Genomic DNA, 13,748 nt, shown 5'->3' on the forward strand with positions numbered 1-13,748 from the left:
ACCGTGGAATTACCCTTCTTTCTATTGCTAGGAAAATACTTGCTCGAATTCTACCCAACCGCCTGATGCCTCCCGCTGAAGACTGCTTACCTGAAACTGTGTGTGGATTTCAACCCAATGGCAGCACAACAGGTATGATTTTCTGTGCTAGACAAGTGCAGGAGAAATGCAAAGAATGTCTACCTCTATACATAGCATTCATAGATAGGCATTGATTTGGTTAAAAGATACCCTGTGGAAGATCCTAGCAAGAATAGGCAAGAATAAGTACATAAATATTCTTAGATTGCTGCATGATAATATGAAACGCATGGTTCTTGTCAACAATAACCCTGGAGAAAATTTTGAAATCACAGCAGGTATGAAGCAAGGTTGTGTGAAAACTCCCACTCTGTTCTCAATATTTGTTGGGACTATACTTCATCCTGTTGATGGGAAACTACCAAAAGGCATAGAAATTGAATACAGGACTGATGGAGGTTTATTCAATCTCAGTAGACAAGCCAAGACCAAAAATTCAATTACATCTTTCATTGAACTTCAGTATACTGTTGACAATGTTGTTCTTGCAAACTCTGAACAAGATTTACAAGCAATCTTAAATGCATTTGTTGAAGTTTATACAAGTATTGGCCTAAGCTTTTACCCCCAAAAGACTCAGATCTTTTACCAGCCTGCACCCAACTCCACCTCCGTATGTCCTACAATCACAGTCCAAGGCAAAGTTCTGAAGAACCTTGGCAGCCATCTCTCAGAAAATGCAATTCTTGATGAGATTCAACACCGCCTCTAGTGTGCTAGTATGGCTTTTGTTAGTCTTCGGTCAAGGGTCTTTGATAATATCAGCACTCAGACTATAAGCTTTGTGTGTACAAAGCTACTGTTATACCATCTCTTACATTTGGATGCAAAACGTGGACTACCTACAGGAGGCACATAAGATGCCTGGAAAAAATACAATCAACGTTGCCTGAGAAGGATCCTGAGGGTGAAATGGTAAGATCGACACACTAACATCAGTGTTCTGGAATAAGCTAACTTCACTGGTATTGAGGCCATGACTATCAAGCACCAACTTTGCTGGACAGGCCACATCTTTTGCATGCCTGAATTCTGTCTCCCAAAACAAAAATAATTATGTACTCCCAGCTAAAGGATGGTCATAGAAAACTTGGAAGACCACAAAAGCATTACAAAGATGCGCTAAAATCCAACATGGAAAAGTGTCAAATAAAAACTAACAACTGGAAAGCTACAGCACGTAACCGCAGTCTGGCGTCGCAATGTCTTGGAAGAAACTCAGCGCTTCAAGCAAGAAAGGCAGAGAACAGAAATTGACAAGCACAATGCAAGAAAACATAAGCTCATGAAGAAAAACAAAACTACACAGCCAGTACCTAACAGAACAAATGTCAAATGTGGAAAAATCTGTGGTTCTAGGATTGGCCTCAAGAGACTTAAGGTCTCACAAAAACTAAGTTCTTCAGGAAGACAATCATACTCGTTTATAAGGGACAGCCCATCAAAGAGATTTAGTGAATAGATTTTCAGTAATGTGCATGACGGAGAAATTTATCCCGATCACATTCTCTTCACAGACGAAGCCTGGTTTCAGTTAGTTGGGTACAAAAACTCTCAACAGCCGATACTGGAGTGCTGAAAAGCCTAATCTGCTCCCTGAAGAACCTCTTCATGACAAGAACTTAGGGATGAGAACTTACGAATTTATCAGGCAGACACTCTAGTTTGATCTCGTATTACCTGGCCGGCGGGAAGCTATAGCTTGCCGGCCGAGGCTTCACCTACGGTTCTCTGTTAATAGGATGATCCTGTATTGTCTCGGGTATCAATAGAATTTGCATCGATGAAAACTAAATACTTGGCTATACGTATTGTCCCGAGTTACCACATGCGCAGATGTTAAATTCCATCACAATTATGGCGCGCACGCCACTATCTTGCACCATTTTACTTTGAAATCTGTATGGTCCTTCTCTTTTCAAGATAGATTTTGTATTTATGCTAGTTTGTATAATCATTTTCAAATTGTTAAAGGGAGTTTGGTACACAGATTTTTTAGCGAGAAAAAGAAACAGTTAGGAAAACAGATAGGCAATCTGCCACCTGGGCGACTGCTCTAAATGCAGATAATTAGTGATTGATTGAGATATAAGGAAACAATAGACATATTCTACATGAAGAGAACTAAACAGTAATATTGAAGTATGCTTCACCCTCTTACCTTCCTTCAACAGAGGAATAAGCCAATAGTCTTTCTCACCTAGTTAAGGTTTTATGGAAAATTTCTGTATATATAGTTATTCAGTCCTTTAATAATTGGCATCTATTTTTTGTTGCAGTTCTGGGAAGTAATAACTAGAGAGCATGGGATAGATGCCACAGGAAAGTACGTTGGAACCTCGAACCTGCAGCTGGAGCGAATAAATGTTTACTACAATCAAGCATTCGGTAAGACATCCACCCAAATTATCTAGCTCTGATGTCATACGGTAATATTAAACTTCAATTTTCTTGTGATGCCATTTACAGTAAAAGCAGGGAATGTTGACAATGGCCAATAAATACAGTCCATTAATGTACGCCACTGGACACAGAATTGGTCATCCCGCCTTTCCCCTATTTATTGAGGGATATTTTCCTGATAGTAATTTTCCACATTGTTCTTCAGAATGTTAAAGTTCTTGGTCAGAACAATGCACGGAACAGTGGTGTAATGTTAGGCCCTGTAATGCAGGCAGCTCCAGGGATGGAGGGCCCCCAGACTTCCCAAGATAAACTAAATAACTTCACCTGAATGTCACTCTGTGCGGGAAAGGTGACAAGGTAATATTTGCATGATTGGCCGAAAAAGTTGAGGGTTTTTTTTTTTTTTTTTTTTTTTTCAGTATGTATGGGGAATAATGTTGTTGAATGGTTGGATCTGCCTGTAAATGATTTACCGTGTTGAGTCAAAGTACAGCTCTCTCTCATAACAAACGGCACGCTCTCGCAAATGTCTGAGCCACGCTGTTGTTAAATAAACAGGTAAAATCTGTACCAGAATATCAAATATTAGACCTAAGTATTCCTAATCCTGTTTCATCCACAAAACAAACATTTTCCTAAACTTAAAATTTCGTAGGTGCATCTGTACAAGTTTAACCCAAGACAGGCTCGCTGAAATCGGCCTCTTCAGCATAGAATGCATGATCCATGGATAGCAATAAAATAAAGTGCCTGTGCATCCCAGAAAGTATGCTGCATGGTCCAGTTTATTTTTGAATAAGAGTACAGTAAAGTTATAAAACTTTTAAGAAATCATATTTATTTACGTTGTATTTCTAACCCTACAAAATATTGAACTTAAAATATCTATTATAAGATTAGTTTTGTAATTTTATAGTAATTCCTTTAATATCCTATATTCAGTGAATATAGATTGTATTAAAATATCTGCTATGGTGAAATTTGTGTTGCTGATAGGTTGCATGTAATTTTCTTGTTGGGGAGTGGGAGATGGAAATTTTTTTTTTTTTTTCCTGCAGGTGCAACCCTTTCATATTTATTACGTTTCTGATGGAACCTTCATTGAATTAAACAATTATAATTAAATAAATCTAGTTTATTATTGCGTGGTATAGATTATTAGGGGTATCTCCATGAACTGCAGACCTTGTTAGTCACTGTGGGTCATGGAGACCAGTTTTTCAAAAGTAGTATTCGAAAGCTCCAGGGTGCTATAAATACGTGCTACTTTCATAGAAATGAGGTTGAACCAGCTTTGAACTCCATACATTCTTAGTGCTCAGTAGTCTTCTGTCCTTTTTAATGCTTTTGAGAATTTTCACTACAATGAGTTCCTCTAGCTATAGGAAATGTAAGAATTAAAATATCAAAATATCAAAGAGCCTCCTGTTTTTAGTAATAAGACTAACCTAGCATCTAATTCTAAGGATGCAATGCTTTTAATGAAAATGTGGTCCATTTTTAACTGTGGCCTCAACTTGGCATTTCTACTGCAGTTTATTTTAAACCCCTACACATTATCTATAATATAAAGTTAATGCTTTCTTGGGACTCTTGATTTAAACACAATTAAATCTCGAAAAATTTATTTGGTAGTTTAATGAACAAGTGTTTTTTAATACAGTGTACATATACATTATTTTACATACTGTACTTTTAATGTGTTCCTTTAAATATTTTGGATATTTGTACCTAGTGCTCTTACAGCAAGTGATGTCCCATATCAGGACAAAACGCATAGTATTGAGAACGTAATTGCATTTCTCTTATGACAAGTATACTGATTAGTATTGAAAAGGTGGACTCCTTAAAGTTACACTTAATACAAGGAAATACAACTGATCGGCTGCTGAAAAGAAATTTAGAAGAATTGGATAGGAGTTCGATGATTGCAGGGTGTGAAAGTGAGAAATTTGTCCTCCATGCGTTTTATCCTACTCTCACCTTTGTTGATTTTTGCTCCCTCACTAACCTGTGTTTGCTTATCCTGTCCTTGATCCCAGCTTTCTATGACAAAGCATCGCCAATGTGAAGATAATGTAGTCCTAGAACTTTACTAATTTTCATTGTGCAGTATAATTTATAATAACTGTCAAAGAAAAACATTTTCCCACTTTTGTCAAACTAAAATAATTTGAAGGATGGCAGAGCAAAGTGATCTAGGTAAGCACCAAAAAGATATTTTTAGAGGAAAATGGAAAAAAAAATGATCTTGCGAACACTGATTGAGGATTTTCTCTTCAAGCATACAGTAATGGTTATTCCACACCAAAATTAATAAACATTAATGGAAATATTTCCCCCACCTAACAAAACTTTTCTTAACAAACTTCAACATTGTGTCCACACCAAAATAGCTGTTTGTGGGGTTACAATTCATAGTGTCAGGAAGAAAATACTTACAGCTGCAGTCTTTATTATTTAAGTGAGTACAATTAAAGAAAAGGGCAGATGCGACGAGTGGCAAAAAAAAAAAAAAAAAAAAAAAAAAAATTACTAGAAAGGAGAGTAAAATTTTAAGTCTGGAAAGAACACTTATGTCAGAACCTTTAATTCATGATGCAGCAGGCTTTAAAAATTCTCTTGAATGCCACCACATGACTTCCAGTTCTTGTGAACAGTAATTGGGTCTGAAATTGCAAGTAATGAAACAGATTATCGGAAAGTTGGCTCCACTACAGACAGGCTACTTCTTTTTAGCTAGGCTATAACTTTAAAGATTCCTAGCAACTGGTGACATTTCAATTATACAGTTTTATTTGTCTAAGATGTTACACGGACATAATGTCTAAACCATTAAAGATATCTGCATTGTTTTCATATTCGTAAATGATACCCAGGGGCTTGTAATATTGTGTTACGTATTCTCATGGGGTGATTAATAACGGAGATACTGATTCTAAATCCATATTTTTAAATGAAATGGCACAAATTCTTTCATCTGGCCTAAATTTTAACTGCATAAAAGTTCAAATATGTAAGTATTTTCAAAATCGGACAGTTACTTTTGAGATATCGATAACAGCATGCAAGGTTTTGCATGCCACATCACACGGCATACAGTCGGGCAAAGACATACTGACACACAAGTAGTTTCCTGCGTGTGATTCCAGCTATAAAATGGATACCAGGCATGTAAGCATATCGTACACGTGTGATTGACAGGCGAACTCATGACAGGACAGGGAGGGTTGATGTTTTAAAAAGAATAAAATAATTACTTTGACTCCAAAGGAACATAACGAAAGCAATAGGCCTAATTGCCTCTGGTTTGAGTGTGCAGTACATACTACTGTATGAATTGAGAAGTAAACATAACAGAGGACATCTGAAGAGTTGCTCCTAGAAAAGCAAACGAATGTCAGAGGTAGACTTCACTGGAAATGATCCTAAGGGTGTGGTCTCGGGAACATAGTCTCGTCAGTGTAATTGTTATGACGCTGACCTGTTACACATGGATTACAAAATAAAACAAAAATTTTAATCTCCCTTTCCCGTAGTGTGTTCGCCAGTCATACAATAACGTTGCACACCCCGGGTATGGTACGGTACATCACCTTGTGTACGATAGTTTAAAGTGCATGCCTGGTATCCAATTTGTGGCTGGAATCAATGCCCCAGGAAACAGCTTGGGTGCCAACATGTTCTTGGCCGACCCCACGCTGGGTGATGCGGCACGCAAAAGCCCAAATAAGGTTTTTATTGATAACTCAAAAAGTAACTGTCCGATGTTGAAAATGCTTAAATACCTCTTTGAACTTGTACTCAGTTGAACTTGTAATTAGGATAGGCTTAATTGCAGTTTAGAATTGGGTTATTCTTGTATATTGCTTACAGTATTCAGTAATTAACAAGCAGTTTTTATCCTGTTAGGGTGTTGTAGGACAAAAATAGAGTAAGACTGAGTAGTATTGTAGTGTAGTCGTATATTAATTACCTTATTGTCGTGTGATCTTTGAGTTCTATCCCAGTCAATAAATCCCTCAGTTAATTTTTTGCACATACCAGTAAGTTATTTTATTTTTATTTTTATTTTTATTTTCATTTTTTTCTGTAAAGAATGGCTAAGGATTGCAAGTGCAAGAACTGTGGGTGTGGCGACGCATTGAGGGGTATGAGGGAGGAGTTGGAGAGTTCGAGGAAGATAATTAGGATTCTCACAGAAGACAAGAAGGAAGATAGGCCTCACTCAAACAATGTACAGGTTACAGTAGATGTAAAAGAGGGAGGGGAAGGAAAGGGGGGAAGTGTAGAAGACAGGTGGTCTGATGTTCTAAGGGGAAGGAGATTGCAGGCTAAGGGCTCTATTTAGGATCAGAATTCAGGACAGGTGTCTATGCAAAATCGGTACAAGTCACTCCAGGTAGAACAGAGGGAAGATAAGGAACAGGGAACTGTTGCTGAGATGTGTGGAAGTAGGAGGAAGGGAAAAGGTAGGAAAGGGAATGTAGAGTAGGTGATAGGAAAACAGGTGGAACAGGGTCACGGGAAGGAGAAAAATGAGGAGGAAGTAGCTTCTGCAACTATCAGGAAAGATCGGGCTGACCAGGAGTGGAGGGGATCAAATGAGGTGGGTAGGGTTGAGGCTCTGGTCATGGGGATTCCATCGTTCGACATGTGGGGAAAGTGTGTGGAGGAAAGGGAACCAGGATAGTGTTAACCAGGAATTAGGTTGAGGCAGATGTTGAGGAAAGTAGAAGAGAGGGAAGAGGGGAAGGAGGTGGTAATGTTTCATGTTGGTACCAACAACATACGGCAGGCTGATATAAGTACCACAATAGTTGATGTGTGGGATCTGCTAAATGCAGTACGGGTGAAGTTCAAGGAAGTGGAGATTATCAGTGGAATACTGTGTAGGAGGGATACTGACTGGAGGGTGATTGGGGATTTAAATGAGAATTTGGAGTGGGTCTGTGGGATACTGGGAGTAAATTTTCTAGATCCTAATGGGCTGGTAGGAGATGGGGATCAGTGCTGAGATGACGTTCACTTAAACTGCAGTGGTACATATGTTAAAAAATATTTTTGGAAGGGTTATAGGGAGGTACATTCAGGGAAACAGGGTGGCCTAGGGAGCGGTGATAAGGGAACAGGGAAGTGGATATCAAGTAGGGACGACATAAAAATGTTAGTGCTGAACTGTAGAAGTATTGTAAAGAAAGGAATAGAATTAAGCAATTTAATAGATTTATACTTACCACATATTGTCATAGGAGTTGAATCATGGCTGAGAAATGATATAATGGATGCAGAATTTTTCTCACGGAACTGGAGTGTGTATTGTAGAGATAGGATAGGAATGGTGGGTGAGGAGTTTTCATTCTAGTGAAACAAGAATTTGTAAGCTACAAAAAGTTAAAGATGAAAAATATGAAATTTTAGGTGTAAGGCTCATTTCTAAAGATAATAGTTAACTTGATATATTTCGAGTGTACAGACTGGGAAAGGGTAGCATTGACACGGATTCAGAATTATTTGATTACATAATCATCTATGTGGGAAACATGGAAAGGAGTGTGACTGTAGCGGGAGATGTTAATTTACCAGGTGTCAATTGGGAAGGAAATACGAACGACAGGAAGCATGACCAGCAAATGGTGAATAAGTTAATATGGGAAGGACAGCTGATTCAGAAAGTGATGGAACCAACTAGAAGGAAAAAAATCCTGGATGTGGTGCTGGTAAAACCAGATGAGCTCTATAGAGAAACTGAAATAATAGATCGTATTAGTGATCATAAAGCTGTTTTTGTTGTAGTTAAAAATAAATGTGATAGAAAGGAAGGTCTTAAAATTAGGACTGTTGGGCAGTACCATATGGCTGATGAAGCAGGCATGAGGCAGTTTCTACAACGTAACTATGACCGGTAGATAACGTTAAATAAAAAAGTAAACACTCTGGGATGGGTTTAAAGCAATTGTTGAGGGATGTGAAAACAGGTTTGTACCTTTGAAGGTGGTAAGGAATGATAAGAACCCATCTTATTATAAAGAGGAATAGAGATTAAGGAGGTGCAGATTGCAAAGAAATAGTTAGAAATGGCTGTGGAAGTAAGGAGAAATTGAAGGAACTTAGTAAGAAAATGAATCTATCAAACAAGGCAGCAAAGGATAACATGATGGCAAGCATAATTGGCAGTCATACAAATTTTAGTAAAAAATGGAAGGGTATGTATAGGTATTTTAAGGCATTACAGGTTCCAAGAAGGACATTCCAGGAATAATTATAGAACTATGGGAGTGGTTATGTAAGGATCTTCAAAAGGCAGAAGTGTTCAGTCAGCAGTACGTAAAGATTGTTGGTTACAAGGATAATGTCGAGACAGAGGAGGAGACTAAGGCCAAAGAAGTAATAAAATTTACATATGATATCAAGGACATTTACAATAAGATACAAAAGTTGCAAACTAGAAAAGTGGCTGGAATTGATCAGATTTCTGGGGATATACTAAAGGCAATGGGTTGGGATATAGTACCATATCTGAAGTACTTATTTGATTATTGCTTGATTGAAGGAGCCATACCAAATGAATGGAGAGTTGCTATAGTAGCCCCTGTGTATAAAGGAAAGGGTGACAGACGTAAAGCTGAAAATTACAGGCCAGTAAGTTTGACATGCGTTGCATGTAAGCTTTGGGAAGGCATTCTTTCTGATTATATTAGACATGTTTGCGAAATTAATAACTGGTTTGATAGAAGGCAGTTTGGTTTTAGGAAAGGTTATATCACTGAAGCTCAACTTGTAGGATTCCAGCAAGATATAGCAGATATCTTGGATTCAGGATGTCAAATGGACTGTATCGTGATTGACCTGTCTAAAGCATTTGATAAGGTGGATCATGGGAGACTACTGGCAAAAATGAGCATAATTGGACTAGACAAGAGGGACTGAATGGGTTGCTATATTTTTAGAAAATAGATCTCAGAATTAGAGTAGGCAAATCTCTATTTGATCCTGTAATAAGAGAATTCCTCAAGGCAGTATTTTTGGACCTTTGTTTTCTTATATATACAAATGATATGAGTAAACAAGTGGAATCAGAAGTAAGGCTTTTTGCAATGATGTTATTCTGTATAGAATAATAAATAAGTTAAAAGATTGTGAGCAACTGCAACGTGGCCTCAATAATGTTGTGAGATGGACAGCAGGCAATGGTCTGTTGATAAACGGGGTTAAGACAAATCTTCATTGGGGTAATCACATAATTGGGATTGTAGATAAAGGGTACAGATATCTGCACATGGTTATGAGGGTGTTCAGGGGTTGTAAGGATGTAAAGGAGAGTGCATATAAGTCTCTGGTAAGACCCCAACTAGAGTATGGTTCCAGTGTATGGGACCCTCACCAGGATTACCTAATTCAAGAACTGGAAAAAATCCAAAGAAAAGCAGCTCGGTTTGTTCTGGGTGATTTCAAGAGTAGTGGTACAAAAATGTTTCCAAGTTTGGGCTAGGAAGAATTGGGAGAAAGATGAGCTGCTCGACTAAGTGGTATGTTCAGAGCTGTCAGTGGAGACATGGCGTGGAATGACATCAGTAGATAAATAAGTTTGAGTGGGGTCTTAAAAGTAGGAAAGATCACAATATGAAGATAAAATTCAAGAGGTCAAATTGGGGCAAATATTCATTCATAGGAAGGGGAGTTAGGGATTGGAATAAATTACCAAGGGAGATGTTTAATAAATTTCCAATTTCTTTGAAATCATTTAAGAAAAGGCTAGGAAAACAGATAGGGAAACTGCCAAATGGGCGACTGTCCTGAATGCAGATCCGTATTGACTTGATTGATTTGATTTTAGGCCAGCTGCATGAATTTGTGCCATTCCATATAAAAATATGGAGTTAGCATCCATATCTCGGTTATTAATCACCCCCATGAGAATAAGTAGCCTACCTTAAAAGCCTCTGGGTATCATTTAAGAGTATGAAAACAGAACATATATATTTAATGGTTTACACATTATTTCCATGCAACATCTTAATGGTATAACCCTGTATATCTATGTATTTGTCTATAGAGTATCATACAAGTAATTTCAGTTATAGCGTCTGAGGTGTTTGAAGCTTTATACAACAATATCGAGGAATTGGTAATTGTACGAAGTTAAGAGAATCTTCATTTTATATACCAAATTAGGATAGTATTTTGATGATATACAAGCGATTATGGGAGGTTAGGTTATTCAGTGAGAAGCGAAACTGAAAATAAAACTACATTAGAACACAGAGAAAATATCGTACAGAATTGAAGGTACTGTGTACTAGTACTTCTGCTTGCGATGTGATGGGTCAATTTTCAGAAGAAATATGAAATCATCGTATTCCACGCTACGAATCTGCAGGCTGTATAGTACGCGAACCTTTTCTTGAGCCCTGAGCTCCATAGTGCTGAATGAGAACTTGGTTTAAAAGGTTCGCATACTATAATTGCATCTGTGCGCATGTGCAAACTGAAATGTTAACGAAAACATGAAATGTTAATGAAGTTTCATTCACAAAAGTTACAGAAATGTTGTTTATCAACATGCTCGAAAAGTTAATAAACACGCTCTTCTGTTAACGTACAAAAATGTTCATAAACATTATTCAATAAGTGTTCATAACAAATATAATGAAAACATCTTGGTGTGGATGCACCTTAGGGGAAGCGTGGATTTTTGTTCTACAAACATTTCAGGGATATTTAAAATGAATTGCTGAAAAATATAAAAAGAACATAAGGAAATGAAGTTCTTTGAATTTGTGTCCTTTTCTTCACAATCAATAAACAGTGACTGATAGAATTTAAAAGAAATATCTTAGCCTCATTAACTCACAACTTATCAATATGGCACCCAGACAGAATTCTGAAATAATGAATCTTTTCACTTACAAAATCTCATCAATAAGCACTCAACATCTGAAGACGTTCTAGACCATTCCTCTCTTAAAAACCCACCATGAAGTACTCTCACAACTTCCAAAAAATGTTTTCTTCACTCATAAAATAGGACATTGAATGAATCACGAAAGGAGGATATATGAACAAAGACACTTGTTTCACTAAGGAGCTGCCTCTTCGACCCGGTAAGGCGTGCTCGGTTGACCCGCAAGGACATGGGTTCGATTCTCCATCAAAGGAGTCAGAAAATGTAGGCAACTAGATATCCACTTCCGGAGGAGACCCTGAGGTTAATTCAGCCTACACCAAAAGAGTTCCAGGTTAATTCCTGGGGGCAAAGGTATCTGGGTGTAGAGCTAACCGCTCTTCCCCACCAAGTGACGAGGTTACGGATGGTGGTGGCCTTTACCTTCCACCATGGGCCCTCATGGTCTATACGTAGATGATTTGTTTTGCCTGATTGTTCACTTTGATTCCTGGCTTCAGCACCAGAAAGGATTCCAAACTTGCAATCTCGCTCTAGTTTCGTTTGTAGAGAATGACTCCATGATTATTCCTATTAATTCACGAGCACGAAGCTTTGAAGATAACATACAAACACAATACATGAACTACCACAGAATTACAAGAGAAACTTCATATTTAAGCCTGTATTGACACCACCATAGAATCTCAAAACAAGAGAGGCAGGTTACAGTCTACCATCCGATGGCAAATCACTTTGCCTAATAGTGGTACCGCAACATAGATCCAGTATTATCTAGACAAGTTTGTCAACTGCAATGTACAATAAAATACACATAGGCCATATAGCTTAGCATTGATAATGGCATTTAGAATAGTTTGGGCAAAAGCAACTATTTTCCAAAGTTGTGGTACTCAGATCACTTTGCCCTGCCATACTTCATTTAGTGAATCTCCAAAACTGGGAATACGGATTTCCTTATCCCCATTTTTGGACATCCTCTAATTTCAAATACATCATGTTACAGTAGCTTCATCCTATTCAGGTGGAAAGTACGTACCTCGTGCCATCCTTCTCGACCTGGAGCCTGGTGTTATGGACGCCATACGTTGTGGTACTTATGGCCAGTTATTCCGGCCAGACAACTACATTTATGGACAGAATGGAGCTAGCAACAACTGGGCAAAAGGCCACTACACAGACGGAGCAGAGTTGGTGGATGCAGTCCTTGATGTCATCCGCAAGGAATGTGAGAGCTGTGATTGTTTACAAGGTTTCCAGCTGACACATTCCCTTGGTGGGGGTACTGGATCTGGGCTGGGAACATTACTGATATCAAAAATCCGAGAAGAATTCCCAGACAGAATCATGAACACATACTCGGTTATGCCGTCGCCTAAGGTAAGACTTACCAGTACCATAAATTAAATACTGTAATGACACTGGGAAGTATCTGTCAGAATAAAAAGAGAGGGATACTCTGAACGCTGTTCATTATACCTGTAATAAATATGCTGTATCAGTCAGATTGACAAACTGCAGACCTGCAACATAGAGGTTAATACAGGAAAGAAATGATCTGCCTGTGTTTGGTTTCCTACTAAAATTCAATGACATTTTACAATTTGTATTGCAATTTTGGAAGTCTGATGAGCAACAAAGTCAATGGCAATAAATTAGTACATCTGACTAGTATTGTATCCTCTACACTTAGTATGGGAACTCTTACCGTTTTCAAAATCATACTCTGGTTAATCTGAAAAACAAACATTGGTCATAGAATTTAGAATCATAAACCGTAACTACAGTAATGAATCCAATATACAAAATTGAAACATTACAGATTATATATATTGGGCCTTGAACTATAATAACATTGTATATTAGATTATGATTAAAATTTGAAATTGTATCCTCTTCCTGAAAGTTGAGATTTTTATATTGTTGGCACACTTCAATGGCTTCCGTAATAAATTTGAGAAGATTTTTTTTTTATAATGGCAAACTAGCTATACACAATTAGTTTTCTTGTTTGAATAGCCTATTTATTAGCAGATATATTAACCTTACTTTAATAAATCAAAATATTAACAATATAACTATATATATTTACGTCAAAAATGCCCAAGCTCTCAATATATGGTAAGCATCCTTTACCTTTATAAAAAAATTCGTAAAATGGAAAATATCGTTTCACATTGAACGTCGCACTGTTATGATAAAAGTATTCTGAGATGATGTTCCAGTATTCAAAGGTGCTTACATGTATTTTTAAATGCATTTTTTAGACAGGTTTCAAATTTATGGATTACTAAGCCACATATAATTTATTGTAAAGTAGCAAACATTTATTCTGTTTTAAGAAGGGAATTTTCAG

The 13,748-nt window shown here is 37.4% G+C and overlaps 1 protein-coding gene across 2 annotated transcripts in view; it reads left to right on the forward strand.

Annotated features, from left to right (window-relative positions):
* The window catches only part of LOC136875663 (tubulin beta-1 chain), a 97,084-nt gene that overhangs the window by 28,710 nt on the left and 54,626 nt on the right, over window positions 1–13,748 (forward strand). Inside the window, exons 2-3 of one of the 2 annotated variants that reach the window (XM_067149209.2) lie at window positions 2,361–2,469; window positions 12,399–12,772. In XM_067149209.2, the coding sequence (XP_067005310.2) occupies window positions 2,361–2,469; window positions 12,399–12,772 (483 nt within the window). The remainder of the gene's footprint in view (window positions 1–2,360; window positions 2,470–12,398; window positions 12,773–13,748) is intronic. The other variant, XM_067149210.2, reaches the window with a different exon arrangement.

This window comes from Anabrus simplex, chromosome 6 (genome assembly GCF_040414725.1).
Source record: "Anabrus simplex isolate iqAnaSimp1 chromosome 6, ASM4041472v1, whole genome shotgun sequence".
Taxonomy (NCBI): domain Eukaryota; kingdom Metazoa; phylum Arthropoda; class Insecta; order Orthoptera; family Tettigoniidae; genus Anabrus; species Anabrus simplex.